The 22,477-nt window shown below is 55.8% G+C and overlaps 3 protein-coding genes across 8 annotated transcripts in view; 1 reads left to right on the forward strand and 2 right to left on the reverse strand.

The window, feature by feature from the left end:
• The window catches only part of LOC138165389 (cytochrome b-c1 complex subunit 6, mitochondrial-like), a 290,341-nt gene that overhangs the window by 5,599 nt on the left and 262,265 nt on the right, over nucleotides 1–22,477 (reverse strand). The window contains exon 2 of the mRNA XM_069093674.1: nucleotides 986–1,090. Within this exon, the coding sequence (XP_068949775.1) occupies nucleotides 986–1,036 (51 nt within the window). The 5' untranslated portion in view covers nucleotides 1,037–1,090. The remainder of the gene's footprint in view (nucleotides 1–985; nucleotides 1,091–22,477) is intronic.
• LOC138165384 (leucine-rich repeat-containing protein 41-like) lies at nucleotides 1,204–10,141 on the forward strand. Of its 3 annotated transcripts, XM_069093660.1 has the most exons (11): nucleotides 1,480–1,611; nucleotides 2,098–2,453; nucleotides 4,587–4,673; nucleotides 4,923–4,993; nucleotides 5,739–6,735; nucleotides 7,810–8,061; nucleotides 8,503–8,667; nucleotides 8,745–8,861; nucleotides 9,118–9,240; nucleotides 9,327–9,402; nucleotides 9,489–10,141. In XM_069093660.1, the coding sequence occupies exons 4-11, from the start codon at nucleotides 4,967–4,969 to the stop codon at nucleotides 9,712–9,714; spliced, it is 1,983 nt and encodes a 660-aa protein (XP_068949761.1). In that variant the 5' UTR covers nucleotides 1,480–1,611; nucleotides 2,098–2,453; nucleotides 4,587–4,673; nucleotides 4,923–4,966; the 3' UTR covers nucleotides 9,715–10,141. The 3 variants fall into 3 exon arrangements, with proteins under 3 accessions (XP_068949759.1, XP_068949760.1, XP_068949761.1); XM_069093658.1 differs by lacking the exon at nucleotides 2,098–2,453 and having other exon boundaries at nucleotides 1,204–1,611; XM_069093659.1 differs by lacking the exon at nucleotides 2,098–2,453 and having other exon boundaries at nucleotides 1,204–1,611; nucleotides 8,763–8,861.
• LOC138165385 (DNA repair and recombination protein RAD54-like) overlaps nucleotides 10,068–22,477 on the reverse strand; it is a 28,993-nt gene continuing 16,583 nt past the window's right edge. For all 4 annotated transcript variants that reach the window (XM_069093663.1, XM_069093662.1, XM_069093665.1 and 1 more), the window contains exons 8-19: nucleotides 22,084–22,372; nucleotides 21,645–21,769; nucleotides 20,461–20,611; nucleotides 19,598–19,724; nucleotides 15,795–15,869; nucleotides 15,186–15,316; nucleotides 14,579–14,689; nucleotides 12,877–13,000; nucleotides 11,990–12,068; nucleotides 11,154–11,333; nucleotides 10,750–10,913; nucleotides 10,068–10,594 (exon numbers count right to left, since the gene is read on the reverse strand). In XM_069093663.1, coding sequence (XP_068949764.1) covers nucleotides 10,393–10,594; nucleotides 10,750–10,913; nucleotides 11,154–11,333; nucleotides 11,990–12,068; nucleotides 12,877–13,000; nucleotides 14,579–14,689; nucleotides 15,186–15,316; nucleotides 15,795–15,869; nucleotides 19,598–19,724; nucleotides 20,461–20,611; nucleotides 21,645–21,769; nucleotides 22,084–22,372 — 1,758 coding nt within the window. In that variant the 3' untranslated portion in view covers nucleotides 10,068–10,392. The remainder of the gene's footprint in view (nucleotides 10,595–10,749; nucleotides 10,914–11,153; nucleotides 11,334–11,989; nucleotides 12,069–12,876; nucleotides 13,001–14,578; nucleotides 14,690–15,185; nucleotides 15,317–15,794; nucleotides 15,870–19,597; nucleotides 19,725–20,460; nucleotides 20,612–21,644; nucleotides 21,770–22,083; nucleotides 22,373–22,477) is intronic.

Consider the following 22,477-nt stretch of genomic DNA (forward strand, 5'->3'; position numbering starts at 1 on the left):
GGGGGGGGGGGGGGCGAGGAGATCAGCTGATGGTGGAGAGAGTGCAGAAAGGGGACAAAGAGGTCTGAGGGGAGCTGCTGGGGAGCAGAAAGAGGACCCACTCCTGCTCTGCAGGGGGTCTGGCTGGGGCATGGACCCTTAGGAGTCTGGAGATGACTTTTTTTAACCTATTCCGAACAAAAGAGATGGACGGTGGGCAGTGACTCAGAGCCGTGCGGATGGCGGGAGGGGAGCAGGAAGGGGGGGGCCCAGGGAGGGCAGGCGCGAGAAGCCGGGGGTTGCAGGACAAGCGGCAGCCCCGCCGACACCCCAGCCCCCCGGATGGAAGCACAAGGTCACACCCAGGGTGGGCGGCAGGGGGAGGGGAGCCGGGGCAGCAGTAGCAGGTGGGCGGGCCCCCAGGGACCCAGGGCCTGGATGAAGATCTTTCGGAGGTCACGCGGGGAGCCCCAGAGGAGAGCGGGGTCAGCAGGGTCAAAAGCTGCAGAGGGGGAGGGAAAGGTGATCACTCACACTCCCGCTGCTGAGCTTGCAGTCTGCTAGGACCCCCGAATCTTCTTCGAACAATCGTCCTCGAATCACGCGTCCCCGTGTTCACCGTCCTGCCCCGCTATAGGGCCCTGGGTCCACATCCCGCCTCTGCCACCTGCGCCTTCTTTGTGTGGCCTCTCGGCAAAGGGAGGCGGGCCGGGGGTTCCCCAAAGAACGCGCAGGCCCCGAACCCCGCCCTCTCCCCTCCCCCACCCTAAGGGCAGTTGGAGCCCTAGACCCTCCTCCGGGATGACCGGGGAGTGTGAATGGTTCCCCCACACCTGGGAGCCACTCAGAACCTGGGATTCTTCCCTCGGCTGCCCCTCCCGTTAGAGAGGCTGAAAGCCTGAGGCATCTATCTAAAAGTGCTGGCAAAGTGCAATTCCAGGCCTTTCAACGATGGGAATACTGAAGCCGCAACCCCAAGGCTCTATGGCCCACCGTGTTCCCTCACCTTCTTGGGGTCCCCGCCGTCCAGAGCCTTCTCACCGCTCCCCCACACCATGTCTGGCGTCCGCTCGAGCTTCAGCAAGCGCGACTCCTCCCTGCTGGCCAAGAAGGACTCGCCAGGGTCACAGGCCGGAAGTCCAGTCCACTACCGGATGTAGGGTGGCCTTTTCCAACGGCACCGCTCAAGGGGGTGGGAGGCGCGTCCGACGCTGCTTCTGGGCCCCCCGCGCAGGAGGAGGATGGATTTCACGTATAAAGAAGAGCCTAAATGATCCTGCTAGCTCGACACGAACTCGCAGGCTCGTAGACGCCCAAACAGAGGGACTGGCCTTTTCTTCCCGTCCCCACAGAGCGCGTCCCGTGGTACGCTCCAATCTTTTCAAAGATGGCGGTCGACAGTCCCACGCTTACGCAGGCGCGAGCCACTGCCCAATATGGCGGCCCCCAGGTCTCGCGACGTCAGCGCCAGCCTGCACCTGCGTGCGTGCATAGCGGCCGCCGCCATGGAGGCCTCTTCCGGGGAGAGGCGGCCCACGGCAGAATTAGAGCCCAGCGGTCCCCCAGCGCTGTTCGTACTATGCGGCTGGGCCGTGAGTGCCAACATGGGTGTCCTGGAGAGCGGGGTGTGGGGTGAGTGAGGACTTGGGGAGGGGGAGGGGCAACGGAGCCCGTTACTATGGAAACCGGGGACCTCAGAGGGGCTGGAAGCAGCGCTCCCATGGAAATACGAGGCGGCCCAATTGGAGCCAGCGCGGAGTGCGGCCCCTGTTGCCATGGAGACTGATTCCAGCATCCCGGGCCAGCGAGAAGACCCAGACAGGCCTCCCGCTGCGGACGCCCCTCCTTAGACGAGGACATAGATGCGCTGGGGGGCGGGCAGGGAAAGGGCGTGGAGTCCGTGCCGTAGGAGGGGCCGCGGTGTAGCCTGGGGAAGGAGAAGGCTCGGGGCAGACTGTCCTGGGGAGGAGGGCGTCCGCCGCGCCCCAGGGTGGGGGGGAAGCTCCGGGGAGCCCCTTCCCCGAGAGCTGACCCAGCGTGGAAGATGCTTCCCGGGGAGGGGCTGAGCCCCCAGTGTCCGGGCGCAACATGGCCACTTGTTGCGTATGTGATGTCTAGTGAGATGCAGGATGGACATTAGCAGCATCGAGGCCTATCTGTACGCCACCGGCCCGTAACAGAGGCAGGAGTGAAGCGGGGCTCCAGGGAAGCTTCATACAGCCGTATGCGGGCTCAGGCATGTGTGCACGGGTTAGCCAGGAGCCCGATTTCATTGGCATGCTGAGCTCCCAGGAGAGAGCCTCTCCGCACCCATGCGGGTCCGCGCCTTCTTTGTGACTTAAAAGCTGGAGCGTAGAACCAGCCCAGCATGCACCCGTCCCTCCAGCGCCAGGCTGGCACCGAGGACTCCCGTGCATGACCGTGACTTCCTGCAGCTACTGGCTTAGCGTCCTTCCATCTGGCCACACCTCCAGGTCAATCACCTCCAGCTGCCATTATTTAAATGCCATTCTCTGTGGAACATTCCCTTATTCTCACTCCCCTCAACCCAAACGTCCCCCTCTAAATCTCCTCTACCTTTCTGTGCTCTCTGGAATGAATGCCTACTCCGTAGATAAAGTATTTACTTTCATCTTACATCTTTTCCTCTAAATTGCAGTACACTCACCGAGCCTCCCTGGCATCCCTTCCCAACGCTGGTCTTGGTAGGGGACTCCGAATGTTCCCTGCTCTCCACTTTCATTTCTGACTCTCCCTTCCCCATCATCACACAGTAACATATCCTCCTTTTCCATTCATTCAGTCAAAATCAAAATCCTGCTGTTTGTTATCTACAGACCCCCAACCATACTCCCATTCTCCTCTAGTAAGCTCAGTGCTAGCCTGTTTCTCTCCTCCCCAGCTTCTGCTCTCAAACTAGGAGATTTTAACACACACATTGTATATGTGTATATGTATATATACTTTGTATATATACTTTGTATACTCTCCTCACTTGTCCTCATCTTGCTCACTTCCCATGCCCTCCTCCTCCTCTACCCTACCTCAGCCATACACAAAGACAATCATACCCTTGATCTCACCATGTTTGTGAACTCTGAAATTCTTGTATCTGACCATGATCTGTTGTGATTCCATCTCTCCCTCTGCTTCCCAATACCAAACCTCCAATCCCTCAACCTCTCAATTCTTAGAAAACTGGCTTACTCTCCTCCTATTCCTATCTTGACCCCTTGGCACTCCAGTTCACTGACCTTTTCTCCTGAGTCCCTTGCCCCTTTATTCTTTTGAAGATCCTATCCTAACCATTGGGATTCTTCCCACCATCCACTGGCTTTATTAATGCTCACATGTTGTGTACTGAACAAAGCTGGAGAAAATAATGAAACCAGAGTGGATCCACTACAGATTTATGTTACCTAAGCTCAGCCAAGCCCTCCCTGCTGTGCAGCAGTCCTACTTCACCTTCCTGCTCACTGCCTCTCCTGCTCTCCACAGTGGCTCTTCCAAACCTTCTCATCCCTCCTCTAACCTCCTTTGGTCCCCCTTCCCCTCGTCCTTTCAGCTGAGAACGTTGGCTCCTATTTTACTGAAAAAATTGAGGTCATTCACCAAGAGCCCCGTCTTCTCCCCCCCTGCTAATCTGGCAGCACAAAGATGCCCCTGTCACTATCTCCTTCACTCCTGTCTCAGAGGTCCCCCCACTCTGTATCCATCAGGGCCCCTGCTCCATCCCATCTCCTCCAGCAGCTCTCCCCCGTCATCCCCACTTTCACTTATCTTCAGTCTCTCTCTGTCTACTGGCTGCTTCCCTACTGCCCACAAACCTGCTGGGTCTCCCCTTTCCTCGACACCCCCTCCCTTGATCTCTCCATCCTTTTAGGGCTAAACTCCTCAATTTCCTTTCATTCTCTTTGAGTCTGGCTTCTGGTCTCATCCTTCAGCCCAGACTGCTCTCCCCAAAGTCACTGATGAGATTACTCATTGTTAATCAAGTGGAGGATCCCCTTGACGTCTACAGCCGTTGGCCTTGGTGGTCACCTCCTGGATGTGTTCTTCTTCGTTTCGTGACAGTCGTGACTGGGGGGGGGGGTGCCGGGGGCTGTCCAGAACTGGAAGGATCAGGGAAGGCTTCATGTAGGGGTGGTGTGGGAGCTGAGCTTTAAAGAAAACTAGAAATTCTGAGAGTTGGAGGTGAGGGAGAAGGGCATTCCAGACACTGGGCACAGGAGACAGGAAGAGCAGGAAGGCCGCTTTGTCTGTTTACACATTGTAATAGCAGCTCCTTGAGAGAGGCGGCCAAGGCAGCTTTTTGTTTTGGCCTCTATGTTCCCAGCACCAGCACTCAGTAGGTGCTCAAAGGGCTGGTGCAGGTGCACTCCCTCCTGCACTCAGCAGTCTCTCTAGGAGAAGGATGACAGCAGAACCTTAGAGGGGATGGGGCCTGGGGCCTCTGGCCAAGCCTCCTCTTTGGACACTAATGAAGGTGCTTCATGAGTGCACAGGGTCAGGGCACTTTCCTCTCTAATGCCCCTCTCCTGGAAGCAGGCAAGTGGGGAAGCAAGATCCCTGCCTCTGAGCCCAGCACTTTGTCTTGATTTTCCCAGCTCTTCCAGGTCCCATACTTCAAGGCATCTTACCGCTGCTTAATATCTATTACCTGGAGAGGGCTGAGCATGCAGCCCAGAAGAAAGGTGAGCTGTCCCTGTCACGCCACACTGAGAGGTTGGGTTTGTCCCCTGGCAGGGAACAGCCATACCCTTCCCCTGGGGGGTACACAGGGTTGTTGGAATGGATGGGGCAGACCTATGTCCATTCCCCAGGACACACCAGCAAGGGCTTGGGGTGGGTAGAGAGTAGCACTGGATGCCTCAGCTAGCTGCCTGCCCAAGTCTAAGGGGCCCCGGCAGTGACAGGATGCGTGGCTTTTCTGCTCTCCACAGGCCTCTCTACACAGGCCATCTGGCATCAGCTCTGGGATGACGTAATGAGGACAAGACCACCCCGTTGTGAGGTGAGGGGAGGCACTTCTGCCAGCCCTCCCCCCTGGCACTGATGTGGGACAGAGCCACTCTGAGTGATCCTGGCTGATGAGGCCCCTCTGCTCAGTGGTGAAGGAGACAGCCAAGCTCATGGCAGGGCAGGGATGCACCCCGCAGGCAGCTTCTGGGCAACACAGACCCCTTCATCCACACGCAATGGCTCCATCCCTGAGAGAGCAAGGCAGCACTGTTGGGGCCATGTCCAAAGGCATGCCAGCTTCACGCACCCCTATGCAAACCATCTGTTCAGTGGGTTGGGGACATGGTGGGGTTGAGAATGGCCAGAGAGGCTCTTAGATTGTGGGTTTAGGCCAGAAGCTGCTTTAGGGAAGGAGAGCTTGTCAGAGCTTCAGGTTGACATTGCCCTGTGGCACAGCTTCACGTGCTGCCATACCTGGTATGAACGCCTGGGCTGGGGCTGATCTGGGCAGAGGTAAGCCTTTAATAGAGGGCCACTGTCCAAGCCAGCAGAGCCCAGGGACAGGGCGATAGTAAAAGCAATTCAAAAAGTCTCTTCCTTCCAGCAACCCATGCCTCGGGAGTGTTAAGTAGTGTTTCCCCATTTCACAGATAAAGAGACTGAGGCTCAAGGACTGAGATCCCTGGCCCAGGTCACCCAGCCAGCAGATGTTAAGAGCCACCAGGAGGTAAACGGCACAGCCTGGCCTGCAAGGGCTTGACCTCACCTGTCTGTCTCTCCTCCCCATCTGGCCACAGAGTGTACCCTGCTGGCGGACCAAGTTCCTAGAGACCTTCTTCTGCCAGGTGCTCCGAGGGACCCTGGACCCAGCATGTGACCGGCGCCTCCAGGACAGCCGCTTCTCGGCCCTCGGGCATAGTGCACCCTATGTCACCCAGCTCACCATCTGCAACGCACTACAGGGAGTGGGGGAGCTGATGGCCGAGGCCCAGCGCGAGGTGCTGCAGACCCTGGCCCGCTCCCTGCACACCCTCAAGTTCAGGCACCTGCTCTTCTCTGATGGAGCTGCTCACCTGGCCCTGCAGAGGTTGCTGCACCGGCTCATTCACCACGGGGGTGTTCGGCATGTGTCCATGTACTCCTGGCCTGTGCCCGAGACTGCACTGTTCCTCCTCATCCTCACCATGAGTGCGGGGCTCTGGCAGCCAGGCCCCTGTGATACACCTTGCAGTCTGTGCAGGGAGGGCCCCCTGGCCCAAGCCCCAGCTCTCCAGGAGCCTGCGTTCCTCCTGGAGCCTGGCGGGCCACACCGGGATGCTGCAGAGCAGTCAGCAGCTGCCCTGATGGCCACTCGGTGGAAGAGCGAGGCCAGGGAGGCTCAAGAACAGGCCGTGCTTGTGCAGGAGAGCCAGACGCTGGGCGGAGTGGGCCCTGGCAGTCCTGCTGCCCCATCACCAGGCCCAGGGACTGGAGCCGGCTCCGCCCCGCAGCCCCAGGCGGCTCCTAGGAGGAAAAGTCCCTGCCCCCATCCTTGGCAAGGGCCTGGTGCCGAGCCAGAAGACCTCTATGACTTTGTCTTCCTCATTGCCAGTGAAGAGGAGGAGGAGGGGCAGCAGCGCAGTCTGTGCGAGCCCAGCTGCAGGCACCTTCCTTCTCCAGACACCGCCCCCCGCTTCCGCAGCATCGCGGCTCTGGAGCTCTTTACCATCCCGCTGTCCACAGAGGCGACCCATGTGCTGTGCCACCTGCTGCGCTCCTGGGTGTCCTTGGAGAAGCTCACGCTCTCCTATAACGGTAAGGCTGATGACAGCACAGTGAGGACGCCCCCACTCAGGTCAGGAAGAGCCGAAGGAGTGGCAGAGCCAGCGCCCAGCTCCTAACCCCGGCTGGCCCAGTGATCATCAGGGCACTCAGTCTAGGTTAGGGGCAGCCCATCCCCTTTGGCCCTGAGGTTCCCGCTTCCTCCACCATCTAAGTCTCATGCATCCCTGTGGACATGTCTCAGTATGCACTGCCAGATGCCAGTCCAGACTGTGTTTCTGCCAGACTGCCTTGTCTGGGGCCTGCTGGCTTCCCTGCTTTTAGCTCCTGGCTCGCTTCCCTCCAGGCCCTGAGTGGGCCTGACCCTCCCATGTCTGTAGCATTCTGAGGGTTAGAGTGCCTTCGACCCTACCCCTGGGAGACGGAGGGGGAGGGAAAGCATGTGTGGTTATTCCCATTGTACAGAGAGAAAGTAGAGGTGGGGGGGGGCAGGGAGTGCCTGCCATCCTAGGGGGAGCAGAGTGCCCAAGCAGGGCCGAGAAGCTTCTTGGGGCCCTGTTCTGTGGGCCTGGAGTGAGGACCCGAGATCAGATCCTGCCTCCTGCGTCTTCTGGCTGGGGACATTGGGGAAAGCACAGCCTCTGAGCCTCGAGATTCCTCATCTGTAAGATGGGGACAACTGCACTCCCCATCTCTCAGGGCTGTTTGAGGAAAGTACTTTGTAAACCTCAGAGTGCTGGATAAAAAAGGGTCTCAGACAGGCTGAGGCGGGGTGGGGACATTGATCTGGCAGTGCAGCCCTGGGGCCTGCGGAGCAGACATCCCTGCTGGGACTCCTGCCTCTGGGGAGACCTACAGTTGACAGGACTCCCCGGGGTGACTTAGGGCGGCAGCAGATAGATCACGACCTGGAATGAGGAAGGCCTGAGTTCAGATCTGGCCTTGGCTATTTATCAGCTCTGTGACCCCAGCCAAGTCACTTCCCTACCTCAGTGAGATAAGAGGACCTGCCTCCCAGGGTTATGAGCATCAGATGAGATACTTGTCAGGTGTGCCGGTCCTGCACGTAGTAGGTGCTTAATCAGTGTTTGCTTCCTTGCCTTGCAGGACTAGGCTCCAACATCTTCCACCTCTTGGAGGGCCTGCAGGCCCTCTCGGCCCAGGCCAGCTGCTGCCTCCACTCCCTGCACTTCACTGACCTCTTCTCTCCTCTGTCTGTGCTGGAGCTGGCCCACGCCACCCTCAGGGTCCTGCCCAGGCTGCACACCCTAGCCATCCGCATTGACCATCTGAGCCCAGAAGACAGCCCCAGAGCCCCTGGGGTCTCCAGTCCTGGGATGGGGCCTGAGGACATTCCAGGTGAGGGGGTGGTAGGACAGGTGAGTCACGGTGACCTCTGCCTTCGAGACCTCTCTAGTGTCAGGTGCTGGATATATGGCTGGAAAGGCATTATCAAACTACTGAGATCTTGGGCTCACAGAACTGCAAGGGGCCCTTGAGGCTGTCAGTCAGGGCAGGAGCCCTGGCAGGTAGGGAAACAAGCCGGGAGAGAAGGGGCAGGGCTCTGCCCCACTCGGGCCTCTAAGGATGGGCGGCCACCCAGGCTCATGTGGAGGACTGTGATTTAATGATCATTCCTGCCAGTTGAGCCCCTCCTCTGGAGGAGTTAGGGTCTGCAGGGTCCAAGCTTCAGTACTATCCTGGCGGGGCCAACCCCCCAGTGTGGAAGGAGGGCCCGGGTTGAAGGCCAAGTGTCCTGGGGGCAGAGGCTGGTGCTGCCTTTCTCTCTCCTTTTGACAGAGAACTGCCTGGAGCAGCTTGAGCTGGGCTTTCCCCGCAGGCCGCAGACTAGCAGGTGCCTGTGCCAGGTCCTGGAAGCATCACCCGCCTTGCAGCGGCTGGCACTGGACAGTGCCACCTTCACCTCTCCTAGGGAGCTGGGGCTGGTGCTCCAGACACTGCGAGGTATCACCTTGCAGGGGGGAGGGGACGGACAGGGTGCTGAGGACTCGGGCCCAGCCGGGCTGCCCCTCACCCCACAGGCTGCCTGCCCTCCCCAGAATGCAACCCAGCCCTGCAGAAGCTGAGCTTCCACGACATGAACCTTGCTGACTGCCAGAAGGAGGTGCTCTTGCTGCTTCAGGACCCCACCCTCCGAGGTGAGCTGGAGAACAGGAAATAGGGCAGAGGCGATAAAGTACAGGACCTACAGTCAGGAAGATCTGGGTTCAAATCCCACCTCACATGCTTACTAGCTGTGTGACCTTGGGCAAGTCCCCCCATCTGTAAAATGAATAGGTTGGCTCAGTGGCCTCTGATGCCCTTTCTAGCTCTAAATTTACTTTCTGTAAAATGGGGGCGAGAAGCTGTGGTCTGAGAGCAGGCTGGCTCAGGCGTCCTCTGGCTCTCCCACAGAGCTCACCCTGTCCTTCTGCCGTCTGTTGGAGAAGCGCCGGGCCCACTTTCTGCCCAAGCTGGTCACAGCCATAAAGAGTAACTCCACCCTCAAGAGCTTCCGGCTGCCAGGCAACCGCCTTGGTGAGTGCAGCGGGACCAGCGGGGCTGACCCAGAAAGGGCTGAGCAGCTTGGCCTTCTGGGACACCCAGCCTCTCTCCTTCTCCAGGGAGCTCAGGCCTTGTGGCCCTGGCTGAGATCTTCTCCAGTGATTCCTCCTCCGCACTCTGCCAGCTGGACATCAGGTATGTGGTTGGAGCAGGGTGAGCAGGACCCCTTCCCTTCCTGCAGGGCTTCCCCCCTGACTCTGACCCTCTCCCCCCCATCCCAGCTCCAACTGCATCAAGCCCGAGGGACTACTTGAGTTTGCCAAGCAGCTGGAGCAGAGCCATCCAAGCCGTGGGACCTTGGGCCACCTCTGCCTCTTCCAGAACTGGCTGGACCAGGACCCCAGCCTGGCTCAGGAGGCCATTGGCCGGCTGCGGGCTACATTCAGTGTGGTTAGTGATACATGGGACTCCTCCCAGGCCTTTGCCGACTATGTTGGTATGATGTGACTAGGGCCTTCCTGGGATATAAAGGCCCCTCTCCTAGGCTAGGGTCCAGCAACACTGCCCTCCATCCCATGCTCACAGCACAGCTTGGGGGGTAGGGCATGGCACCAGAGGCCCAAGTTCTGGCCCAGGAGATTGACCTCATCCTCAGCAGGAAAGAGAAAGCAGGGACCCTGGCTCCCCAATCTCACCTGGGCCGAGGGGCAACAGCTGACCCTGCTGTGCTCAGGGCCAGAGGACCTCAGGGATCAAGGGGAGAAGTGACCCCCCAGAGCTACCCTCCCTCCCCAGGAGTACCAGCAGTGGCCTGGATCCACCCAGAGCCCACACCATGATCTCCACTCTGCCACCAGAGAGTTTTTAATGCCTTTATTATTCCTCTGTGCCTTTTTTACATTTTTAAAAATAAAAAAAATATCTATTCTGCCTATCTCTGACTCCCAGCTGTGTGGTTGATTCCTCCCCCAGCTTTTGGGCAGCTCTGGCTCCTGGTGCAATAAGCATAGGCTTTCTGCTAAGACTAGCCTAGGTGGCTGCAGCCATTCAGTGGCCTGGACCAGCCTGAGCCCCTGCCCAGGCCGACCTATGCCCAAGCCAGCACCAGCTCCAACCCCCTAGCCCTAACCCAGGCCCATGCAGCCCTGAACTAGGCCCAGTCCAGCCCTAATCCAGTCCCAGGTCTCAAAGGACCCCACGCTGTTCCTCATGTGAGCGCTGGTAGAAGGCAAAGGTCACTGCAGCATCCCAAGCTGCCAGCAACACAGCATCTGGGAGCCCCCTCTTGTCTGCACTGTGGTGCCACTGGGCCAAGTCAGAGGTGCAGTCGGAGCCCTCAGCAGGAGGCCGGACCTGACGCCCATTCACGCAGCGGCGACAGCGCAGTCTGCGGACACAGTGCAATGCAGTAGGCTGGGCTCTGGCCTCCCCAGCCCACAATCCCTTGGACCTGGCCCAGGCACAGGTGGGGTGTACCCCCGCCATACTCAGGCCTTTCTTCCCAGGAGGCAGTAGGCTCTCCTTCCCTCCCCACCTCCTTACTTGTCATGGGTGTCGCTGGGTGTGACCTCGTTGAGGGTGAACAGCTCCCGAAGCTCCCCCAGGGAGAAGTGACGCTCCACGTCCTGCTCTTCATCTACCACACAGCTGCTAAGAGCCTTCTTGTGAGTTTGTCGCTGAAAGATCTTCTCCTCAATTGTCCCAGCCTGGGAGCAGAGAGGGCAGTGGGGGTCAGCTCTAGCCAGGAGACTGACTCTGGTCTAGGCCCAGCCTCATCATCCGTCCCCACTCATGGCAGGGTCTCATCTGCTCAGACAGGCCATCAGAGATGGTGGGAGCCTGGGCAGCAAGGGAACGTGATGGCACCAAGGAAGAGGACGCTGACCCAGGGTGTCCCCAGCCTCCCAGGCCAGAGTTCTCCCCCCCAAAGGCTAGATAAGTCTCACCGAGAGTAGGCGGTAGATGTAGCATGTCTTCTTCTGGCCATCACGCCACACACGGGCCATGGCCTGCTCGTCATTGGCGGGATTCCAGTCAGGGTCGAACATGACAAGCCGGTTGGCCCCAATGAGGTTGAGGCCGCAGCCACCAGCCTTGCTACTTAGCATGAAGATGAAGTCTGGGCTCTGGGGAGACAGGCAGGGGAGGGGCCTGTCAGCATGCTAGACTGCAGGGACCTCTGGAGATAGGTGCACTGACAGTTTGCAAAGCCCTCTAGAAAAGGACCAAGCACAACAGAAGACACATGACACACAGCCAGTCTTGTCCCCTCCCTAAGCCAGTTACCTAAACAGCAACCAAAGCCTTCTGTGATGGGGAGCTCACTACCTCACAAAAGAGCTCTATGAAGCATCAGCCTACCCCTCTAGGGCCAGGTAGAACCCATCTGATTTCCCCTGCCCCGTGACCTCCCTTTGGAAGCTTGAAGGCAGCTTATATCCTCCGACCCTGCCCCACCCCCCAAGTCTTCTGGTCCTTTCTTGACCAGGGGATTTGGGGAGAGGGGCTAGTAGCTGGGGAGGCCATGAAAGACTCCACAAAGAAGACCCAAATGCAGGCACCTGCCTGCAGCCTTGATAACATTAAGATACCCCCAGACCCAGCCCACCCAGAGTGGCCCCAACCTGGCCTCTCAGTCTCACTCCCACCCAGACTCTCTCAAGTCCGTCTCCATCCCTGTGGCCAGAGCCTCCAGTGACCGCAGTTCTGCTCTCCCAGGACCCTGGTGGTGAGGCTCGCTGCCCCCTTCCCCCAATCTCTGGCAAGGGGCCTGCCCACTCACTGAGGGGTTGTTGAATCTCTCCACCACCTTGGCTCGTTTCTTGATGGACATGGTGCCATCCAGCCGGACATAGAGATACCTGTGCCCAGGGCAGGGGAAAGGACAAAGATCCGTTCATCAAGTGAAGGTGCCCAGAGCCCAAGTCGGAGCCCTGGCCCAGGGCTGGCAAGCCTACTCTGGCAGCAATCACAGGGGTGAGGCAGGGACAGTGTTGGCAGAGGATGGTCAGTGTAAATAATCCTAGCTCTGCCAGGTCACAACAGACACTGGTCGCCATTTCTTCACTGATAGGACAGGAGGAAAGCAGAAATGTGAGGAGAGGAGTGTGGTGATAAGAGGGAGGGGCCGCAAGACCAGCCACTGAAGAGTGAGGGAGGTTTTTCCCAGAGATAAAAACTATTCTGAAGCATCTGGGGCAGTCTCAGAACAAGCGGCCTGGCTCACCTTGGCCCCAGAACCAATGGGAGGCAGGTTTTGGATAAAAGTCTGCAACAGAGGGTGCTAGAGAGTGGTCAATAGAAGGTTGGGGAGCCTCCCACCCCACAAGGAGGTGAGCTGGTGAGCTGAGGTCACTCTTGGCTCTGATGCTGATCTGAGACCCCAGCCCTGGCTCCATGCAGTCACAAGACCCTGCCTGACCACTGACGGGAAGGGCCACGTAGCCCTGGCATCACAGGACCATGACCTGATCGGCTCTAGGCAAACGGGGCCCACAGGGAAGTCACTTGGTGCAGTCATGGACCCTATGAGACAAACAATAGTGAACTCTGCCAAAAAGAAGGGCCTGAGTCCTGGAACCAAGTGGTCAGAGGGGCCCATCCCAAGCTCCCTTGAACAAGTGTGGTCCCACTGGGATAGGCCTGGCCCAGTCGGGGTCCAAGACGCACTTCCTGAGCCTGCAGAGCTTCTCAAACAGGTCCAGGGTCTGGGTGTAGTTGGACACCAGGACGACCTTGTCACTGCTGGTCCTCCGTGTCACGGCCAGAATATAGTCCAAGACCAGCATCTTCCCTGGGGAAAGACCCAAGCTGGGGGACCTCGCAAAGGTCACGAGTAAGGCCAAGTCCCCAGAGCAGCCAAGGGGTGGCAGTGGCACCAGAGACAGGCACCCCACACCTGGCTCTGCCACCACCTGCCTGCCACATGACTTCTACCAGGCCCTTCCTGGCTCCCTGATCTCAGGTGGTTCATCTATAAAGTGGCTTGTTGGCCTGGGTCAGGGGGCATGGATAGATGGGGTGGGGGGAGGGCAGTCCATGAATCTGGATGGGAACAAAGTTGCCCCTTTATTTTCACTTGTCTCCAACCAAGATTGGGCATTTCCTTCAAGTATTTCTGCACTTACAAATGTGATCTGCTGAAAGTCCTGAGTGCTTTCCCAGGCTGCTTTGCCAGAGGGGCCCAAGACACAATAAAGGCTAAGAATTCCTGAAATGGAGGAGCTCTAAAGTCCCTTCCACTGTGAAATCTACAGACACTTATTAGGCGCCTACTGTGTGCCAGCCGCAGAGCTGGGCTGGTACAAGGGCAAGAGAGACAAAAGGGAGCCCATGTGCACATGCAGACAGAATGACTGGGGAGGGAGTAAGGGCACCAGAATTGGGGAAGGAAGTGAGGGACTGTGGAAACCAAGGTGAGGAGGGCAGAGGGGGTGGCCACCACAGAGGTAGGAGTCAGGAGGTAGACAGTTGTGTGGGAGGGACAGAGAGAAGGCCAGCTCAGTGTGTAGGAAGAGAAGTGACATGTAACGAGGCTGGAAAGATGGTTTGGGGCCTGGCTGTGAAGGGCCTTAGAAGCTAAGCTGGGGCCACTTTATGTGATGCTGGAGGTTAAGAGAGTCCCTGGGAGCCTGCCATGGTCAGCCCTTTGCTTTAGGCAGCTGAGCAGAGATGGGTTGGAATGGGAGAAAATGGAGGCCAGGAGGCCAATGCAATAATCCAGGCAAGAAGGGATGAGGGCTGAAGGCTCTGTCTCTAAGCAGGGACCACCTCACCCCCACTCCCCAAGGGAGAAGGAAGCCCCTTCCATCAGTCGAGGCCCCAGGACCCTAAGGAGGTCTCCTAGAGGGAGGGCCCAGACCCACCCTCTGTAGCAGTGACCTGTCTCCCCTCCCTCCATTTCCTCCTGTACCTTGTCTGTGGAACTGCACCAGCATGCTCTCTGTAGGGACCTTAAAGGTGCAGGCCACATGAGCATTTCAAAATCCAAGGACTTTTCACTGAGAAACTCAGAATAAGAGTCCACAAAAAAGCAAAGGCCAGGAGGCCAGTGATGAGGTTTGGCCTTAGAGCTAGACAAGCCTTTACACCTCGTCTAGTCCGGCTTCCCGTTTTAGAAATGGACCTGAAACTGGGGAGAGTAGCGGGGGGGAAGGCCATACAGGGCACAGCTGGAAATCAAACCCAGGCTCCCAGAATCCACCTCCCCAGCCAGGCTCCACGTCTCCCAGGCCTCAACCCTACCTGTTTTCCTGCTCAGCAAGGCAGTCCTTGAAGTGGATGATGCAAGGTAAGGCCTCCCAACCCCCCAGGCCACAAGCTCAGTCCAAACTCAGGTTTCCTCGGGGTGATGGGACAGGGCAGCACTTACCTGAGAGCTGTGGCTCCACCGACTTGCCGCTGTAGCCAGGGGGAAACAAGTCAAGGGCTCCCGCAAAGCCTTCTTCCTCCTCCACACACTTCTCATAGATCAGGCCTGGGTCTGAAAAGCCAGAAGACCAGCTGAGTATTCAGAAGCATTCTCCTCAGCAGGGGCCCACAGGCACAGCCCCCTTCCCCCTGGAGAAGACTCTAGGCCCATCAGAATGCCCAAAGTACTCAAAGTCTGGCTCCCATGCCACAGCCCTGAGCCCCTGTCTAGCATCACTGGAGGTGTTTTCTGTGGCTCAAACTTGTCTGCCAATGCAGAAGCTCCTCCATGGCCTCTGAGCTTCCCAGCAGGGAGAGAAGGATGTGGTCAGAACCATGCTTAAGGACAATCCCCAGGGCAGCCGTGTGGAGGATGGACTGGAGGGGAGAGAGGCTGGAGGCAGGAGGTGATAGAGGCCTGGGCTGATGCCACATTTATGGGAGACAAGGGAAAGGGCTGGAAGCTCGAGCTGCCGAGATCTGTCCTGAATGGGGGGAGGGCTCATGAAGCCAGGGGCTGGTGGCCAAGCGAAGGCCCAGGCCAGCGGGCAGCCAGGAGGCCCACTCACGATTACACAGCTTCTTCAGGGATGTGATGGAAGACAAGGAAGACACACTCATCTTGCCCGCTCTCAGGTCCTCCACGGGCTTGGCTTGTTTGAGGAATCGTCTGTACAGCTCAGTCTGCAGTGGAGTCAGCCTACAGCCCAGAAGAGCCAGGCTTGGAGAGGGCCCCGAATGGAGCCCTGGTCTCCCCACAACAGCCAAGCCCAAGCACCAGCTGGCCTTCAGGAGCCTGGTGGCTCAGCCCCTCATGCCCAGGACCCTTGAGAGGGGACACTGAGGCAGAGACCAAAGGCCACGCAGCACAGAATGAGAATCCCCCAGCCCCAGCTTTCATCATTCAGATACTCATGTCTGTGTTTAGACTGTGAGATGAGCAGAGTTTTTACTTAACATTATCTTGGGCCCATGGGATGAAGAGGGCTGGGGCCAGGGATGGTCACCAGCTGAATGGCTGAGCAAGGACTCCAGAGCCCCAGCAATCCCCACCAGGCCCACAGTGGTCAGCACTCTGCCCCAGGCTGCAGCTCGCCGCCCTCAGCATAAAGAAGCCCCCTGGATTTCAGGCTCCAGGACACCAGGCCTGGGCCATAGGCACCTGCTATGTTGCATACCTACAGCAAACCACCTGCTCAATTTTCACAGGCAGATACTTGGAGAGGATGTCCGAGGTTCTCCGAATCAGACACCTACAATAGAGACATCAGGCCCATCAGAAAGCGGCCGGGTTTGGGGGTGGAGGGCCCTCCACATCAGCTCTGGGGCTGGCCCCAAGGCTGAGCCATCCCCAGTGACAGCATCGATGGGCATCGCCCACAGCACCCCAGAGCAGGCTCCCCAGGCCTTGTGAGCCTGGCTTTACAGATGAGAAAGCCAAAGCTCAGAGAGATTACAGCCTGAGGCACGAAGGCCACTGAGGCAGGAGCCAAGCTCAGGCCTCCCCTGATTTGAGATCCAGGGCATTACCCACCACCCCACACTGCCACAAATGATGTCCCAAAAATCCATGTCTGAGAGACTGGGAGCTGCCCCCACTGAAGCTCAAGTCACTGCTCTTTCTGGGCCCCACCTGCTCATGCCTTCCCCTCTGAGATCACCCACTGAGACTGCACATGTGGTACAGAAAGAGCGATTTCCATATTAGAAATATTAATCTAGGGGCAGAGCCAAGATGGCGGAGTAAAAGCACAAACTTGGTATCAGCTCCAGCTTCAAACACTTCCAAGACCTATAAAAAATGACTCTAAACAAACTTTAGAGCTACAGAACCCACAAAGAAACAGAGAGAAACAAATCTCCTGCTGAAGGCAGCTGGCAGACAGCCAGGAAAGGTCTATCACAGCACACTGGGAGCCTAGCACAGGCCCCCATGAGCTGTGGTTCCGCCCCCACCCCAAGGCAGCCCAGACCCGGCCAGAGCAGACTTCAGGAGAGTGAATCACCAGCAGCTATGGCTGTTTCCAGATTCCTCAACCCATAAATGCCAAAGACAAAGTAAAAGGTCAGTGGGGACTCTATTGGAAAGAGGGAGACAGAAGAGTGCAGTCCAGCCCCTGCCCCTGGGGTGAGAAGTGTGAGGCACAGAGGGACTGTGTGGCTCCCTCAGGAGCTCCTGGCCTGCGGATAGTAGGGGGACCAAGCAACCATTCAGAGGGTAATCGCTTTTGCTTTAACCTGCTTGGATTTGGATCACAGTCCTGGGGTGCGTGGCCAGAGTGTCAGAGCTTGTGGGGGCTGCAGAGAGGGTGCCCAACTAATAGCTCCAGCATCTGGAAAACTCCAGCTATTTGAGACAAATCTCTCCTCTCTGGAAGCAGAGTTCTACCATGGCAAAGACCATAAAAGCCAAGTAATTGGCTGGCAATATGACCAAGCAGAGGAAGCACAGAGACCAAAGAATCCTTTTTTGGGGACAAAAAGATCAAGGCATGGCGCGGAAAGAAGACAGTGAAGTCAGAACTCCTGCATCAAAAGCTTCCAAGAAAAATATGAACTGGTCACAGGCCATGGAGCAGCTCAAGAAGGATTTTGAAAATCAAGTAAGAGAAGTGGAGGAAAAACTAGGGAGAGAAATGAGAATGATGCAAGAAAATCATGAAAAGCCTGCTAAAGGAGACCCAAAAAAATGCTGAAGAAAATAACTCCTTAAAAAGTAGACTAACTCTAATGGCAAAAGAGGCCCAAAAAGCCAATGAGGAGAAGAATGCCTTAGAAAACTGAATTTTCCAGATGTAAAAGGAATTTCAAAAACTCACTGAAGAGAATAATTCCTTCAAAATTAGACTGGAGCAATTGTAAGCTAATGACTTAATGAGAAATCAAGATACTATAAAACAGATCCAAACAAATGAAAAGGCAATGTGAAATATCTCACTAGAAAAACCACTGGCCTGGAAAATAGATCCAGGAGAGATCATTTAAAATTGGACTACCTGAAAGCCATGATCAAAAAAAGAGCCTAGACACCAACTTTCAAGAAATTATCAAGCAAAATTGCCCTGATATTCCAGAACCAGAGGGTAAAATAGAAATTTAAAGAATGCACTGACACCTCTTGAAAAAGATCCCCAAAAGAAAACTCCTAGGAATATCATAGCCAAATTCTAGAGTTCCCAGATCAAGGAGAAAATACTGCAAGCAGTCAGGAAGAAACAATTTGAGCACTGTGGAAACATAATCAGAATAACACAAGACCTAGCAGCTTCTACATTAAGGGAATGAAAGGCTTGGAATATGATATTCCAGAGGTCAAAGGAGCTAGGATTAAAACCAAGAATCACCTACCCAGCAAAATTGAATATAATGCTACAGGAGAAAATATGGTCATTCAATGAAATAGAGGATTTTCAAGCATTCTTGATGAAAAAACCAGAGCTGAACAGAAAATTTGACTTTCAAATACAAGAAGCAAGAGAAGCATGAGAAGATAAACAGGAAAAAGACATCATAAGCAACTTGTTAAAGTTGAACTATTTACATTCCTACATGGAAAAATGATAATTGTAACTCCTAAGACTTTTCTCAGTATGAGGATAGCTGAAGGGAATATATATGTATATATACATCTATATGTATATACAGGAGGGTGTAGGTGTGTATAAATACATATGTGAGTGTGCATGTGTATGTGTGTACATGTATACATAGAGGGCACAGGATGAATTGAATAGGAAGGGATGATATCTAAAAAATAAAAATAAGAGGTAAGAGAGGGATATATTGGGAGAAGGAGAAAGGGAGAGATAGATTAGGGTAAATTATCTCATATAAAAGAGGAAAGAGAAAACTGTTACAATGGAGGGGAAGAGCAGGAAGGTGAAAGGGGAATGGGTCAACCTTACTCTCATTGAATTTGGCTTAAGGAGGGAATAACATACACATTCAATTGGGCATCTTACCCTACAGGAAAGCAGGGGGGAAGGGGATAAGAGGGAGGATGATAGAAGGGAGGGCAGACTTGGGGAGAGGGAAGTTAGAAGCAAACACTTTTGAAAAGGGACAGGGTCAAAGGACAAAACGGAATAAGTGGGGGGCAGGATAGGAAGGAGGGAAATATAGTTAGTCTTTCACAATATAACTACTATGGAAATGTTTTGCATAACTACACATGTACAACCTATGTTGAATTGCTTGTCTTCCCAGTGGGAGTGGGTGAGGAGGGGAGAAGGGAAAGACTCTGGAACCCAAAGTTTCAAAAACAAATGTTAAAAAAAATTTGTTTTTTTTACATGCAACTGGGAAAGAAGACATACAAACATTGGGGTATAGAAATCCATCTTGCCCTACTAGAAAGTTGAGGGTGTGATGGGGGAGGAAATAAGAGAGAACAGATTGGGGGAAGGGGTATTCAGTAGGCTCACTATTTTGGGGTGGGGGTAGGAGAAAGACAGGGAGAAAAATGTGTAACTCTCGTGGAAATAAATGTTGAAAACTAAAAATAAATAAATAATTTGGAAAAAAAGAGAGATTTCCACCTCATCTCCCCTGCTAAACTGTGGGCAGGGGCTGTTTTTGCCTTTCTTTGCCTCCTAGAACTTACCTGGCACACAGCAGACACTTAATAAATGAGCCTCAGTTTCCTCACTTGTAAAATGAGGGGGGTGGGCCAGCTCGAGATAGTGCTATGGCAGTGAATGCAGCCCAGGCTGTCAGGGCAGGGCAGGACAGCAGTCAGGTTAGGCAAGAGGGGGTCATCTCACTGTCCTGGTCCCCCTCATCTGTAAGATAAGGCAGGAAGGACCAGAGCCACCCTGGGGGGCCTCCCCAAGTCTGTTCTTCCCCAGGGAGGGTGGTGCCCAGCTTCACCCTGGCCCGTGAGGGCCATCTGCTCCCATCCTGCCCAGAGCCAGGAGGGCCCCCAGGGATGAGAGACACTCAGCCCCTGCCCAGGTCCAGTGAGCAGGCCCAGGCGCATCACCTGTTCACAATGCTGACAAGTTCTCGGAGTCGTTCCTCCCCCTTCTGCCTGGCTTCTTCACTCGCATCAGCATCTCTGCCCTTTAAAATAGGCAGCTCAAAGTGCTTTTTGAATTCCTGGGCTGTCCCTAATGACAGGGGAGAGCAGGACAAATCCAGTCACCTGGGGGCCCCCAAGAGGGCTTCTTGACATGCACCTCTGCCCCAGGCTTCTGAGAAAACAGCCAGACAGCAGACCCAGATAGGCCCCATCCCCTTCTGCCCTCCCTCCCACCAGCGCACAGATCAGGAGAACCAGGAGAACAGCTCCAAGTCCTGCAGCACCCCACGGGAGGAGCCCCAAGGTGCAGGAAGCTGAGATCTCCTCTGCATCCTTCCTTTTCTTTGGGCCAGACAACGGGCAGGAGCCCAAGAGCCCAACCCAACTCCCTCATCATACAGTGAGAAGTAAGCCTTGCCCAAGCCCACAGAAGTGAGAGGCAGATACAGGGCCCAGCTCAGCTCTTCTGATGCCCTTTCTTCTCGCTACCACACAGTGAGCTGGTCAGAGGTTACACCCCAGTAGGATGGCTGCCATCACCCCTGCACCAAGACCGGCCCAGGGGCCTCTGGGTCCACCAAGGGAGAGGCATCCGGACTTCCTGAGGCCAGGCCCCCACCACAGAGAGACACGTGCTTTCAGGAGGCCCCATGCAGGTCACTGGCCTTCCTCTGCTCCCAAGCATGACCTGCTGAGTGCAAGGTGGGAGCAGAGAGGGCCCTATTTCTGATGCTCCTCTTTGCCCAGCCATGCCAGGGAACTGGTGGCAGCTGGGCACCAGCTAAGCTGAAGGTGTCACTTGGGTCTGTGCCCAAGGCTCCTACCCAGGATGCCAGAATTCACAAAGTGCACCAAGCTGAAGTATTCCAGCAGGTCATTCTGTATTGGGGTCCCCGAGATGAGCACTCGCCGGCTGGTGTTTAAGCTGTTCAGGGCCTGGTATGTTTGGTTCTCTGAGTTCTTGAGTCTGTGGCCCTGAAAAACAAGTGGATGGCTCTCTACACTGGCCAGATCCAGGAAGAAAAGAAAGACTGGGGAAAATGTACAGTCTGATATTGGGTTTTAAAAAATCAGCTTCCTAAAACAGGGAAGATTTCAGGTCACCTGAAACAAGATTTGGGGGGTTTTAAGCTCAATGTGACAAAAGCTAGAAAGAAAACCTGGAGCCAAGGACTGGCTCAGGAACCTCCCACTACAACTCCCCATACTCAACCTGGCCTCTTCTCGCCACCTTGGGTCATCAAGCACCCAAGGTCCAGCCAACCATGCAGGAGGCCTGGAGCAAACAGGGAAATCCCAGGTCTGGGGAGGCTAAGTCTGGACTGGGACCATTCTGGAAAAGCTATTCTGGCAGCAATTTTACTGGGGGGGAAAACATTCTGTTCTGGTGGGAATAATAATAATGGTGGGAAATGACCCACGCCAATGTCTTATGAATCTGCCTTCTCTGCACAGGGAATCCCGGTCAGGGCCTGAAGCAATACTGACATGGACATGGTTCCTGCCTCCAGGAGCTGGGTGACCCTGGCCTCTCCTCTCCAAGGGCAGGCTCCTTAGCTCCCACAGGATCAAGCCTCATCCCAGATCTACTCGTCCACCCCTTGAATGCCTCCTGACCTCCAGGCTCATCCAAATCAGAGATCAGCTTCCTCTCTAGAATCCCAATTTCTGCCAAAGGCCCCCAGGCTCAAGCCTAGGCATGAGTCCTCCTGAATGAACAATGCTCATCACCTCCCCCTTCTCTTCACTCTGAGTCACCACCCTACCCATCACCATCTGAGCCTAGTAACTGCCCCGCCCCCAGCTCTGCTCACCAGCGCCTCCACCCAGCTGTCAAACAGATGTCCCTTAGGCATGGCCATGTCACTCCCCTGCTCATGAGTGAACTTTTCTGCTGTATACTGCATCTCCCCCCAAAGTTCACTCTCTGAGGACAGCCCTGGCCCCAGGTCCTGGACAGCCAGGATTTAGGAAGGCCCAATGACATCCAGAAGAGAGCATTGCCTACCTCGTCACAGATCACCAGCCCCACGCTTCCTCGCTGCAAGGTGTCAGCATGCAGGCGGAAAGTCTCATAGGAGATGATGAGGATGGGAGATGGGACCCTGGCACCCCGCTGGTTCATGAAGCTGGCTGGGGGTTGAGCGGTAGGGGGCAGAGGAGGAGAGAGAGGGTATAGTTAGAGGAAGAGGAAATATGAACCCTAGAATATTCCTGGAGAGCCCAATGGCCTCCCAGGAAAACTGCTTAACAATTTTAACAGAGAGCTACTTTAGCATGAGAGCATCTTGTTCCTAGAATTCCTTTCTCTTTCCCCAAGTACTGTCTTCCCCACCTTCAACACTGTCATCCCCACTGCCCAAACAACTGGGATGGGACATCCAGCCAGAGTACAGGTGGAAGTTTGGAGAACAAGCCTGCACTGCACAAGTGTGCCCACTCAGTACCCAATTTCTGGTCGATCTCCTCCTTGGAGCCCCCATCAATGGCAAGGGGTTGGATCCGGCCCCCCAGCCACTTGTGTACTTCATTGGACCAGTTCCTGACCAGGCTGGAGGGGGAGACCACCACGGCCTTGTCGATTTCAGGCTTGCCCTCTGGACTCTGGCGCAAAAGAGTCCACATCAGCGTGATGCACTGCAGGGTCTTGCCCAGGCCCATCTCATCTGCCATGATGCAGCCATGGCTGCCAGGGATGCGCCGACTGGTCACGCACTCCCAGAGAAACTTGACGCCCTGAGGAAGATGGGTGCCCTGTCATGGGGCTGCTCAAAACAAACCAGGGCCCAGAAGCGGAGCACAGCAATGGGGAACTCTCACCCCCAAGCACTCCAGCAGGCC

This window comes from Petaurus breviceps, unplaced genomic scaffold (assembly GCF_028583685.1).
Source record: "Petaurus breviceps papuanus isolate PSGF00001 unplaced genomic scaffold, PetGlider_PUasm1.0 208, whole genome shotgun sequence".
In the NCBI taxonomy this organism is placed as follows: Eukaryota; Metazoa; Chordata; class Mammalia; order Diprotodontia; family Petauridae; genus Petaurus; species Petaurus breviceps.

What these genes read in the sequence shown, in the direction of transcription:
- LOC138165384 (XM_069093658.1), top strand. Translation starts at nt 1,416, where the DNA reads ATGGCGGCCCCCAGGTCTCGCGACGTCAGCGCCAGCCTGCACCTGCGT. An exon ending in GCTCACGCTCTCCTATAACG is followed by an intron (nt 6,736 to 7,809) that starts GTAAGGCTGATG and finishes CTTGCCTTGCAG; the next exon opens with GACTAGGCTCCAACATCTTC. An exon ending in CTCTGCCAGCTGGACATCAG is followed by an intron (nt 9,403 to 9,488) that starts GTATGTGGTTGG and finishes CCCCCATCCCAG; the next exon opens with CTCCAACTGCATCAAGCCCG.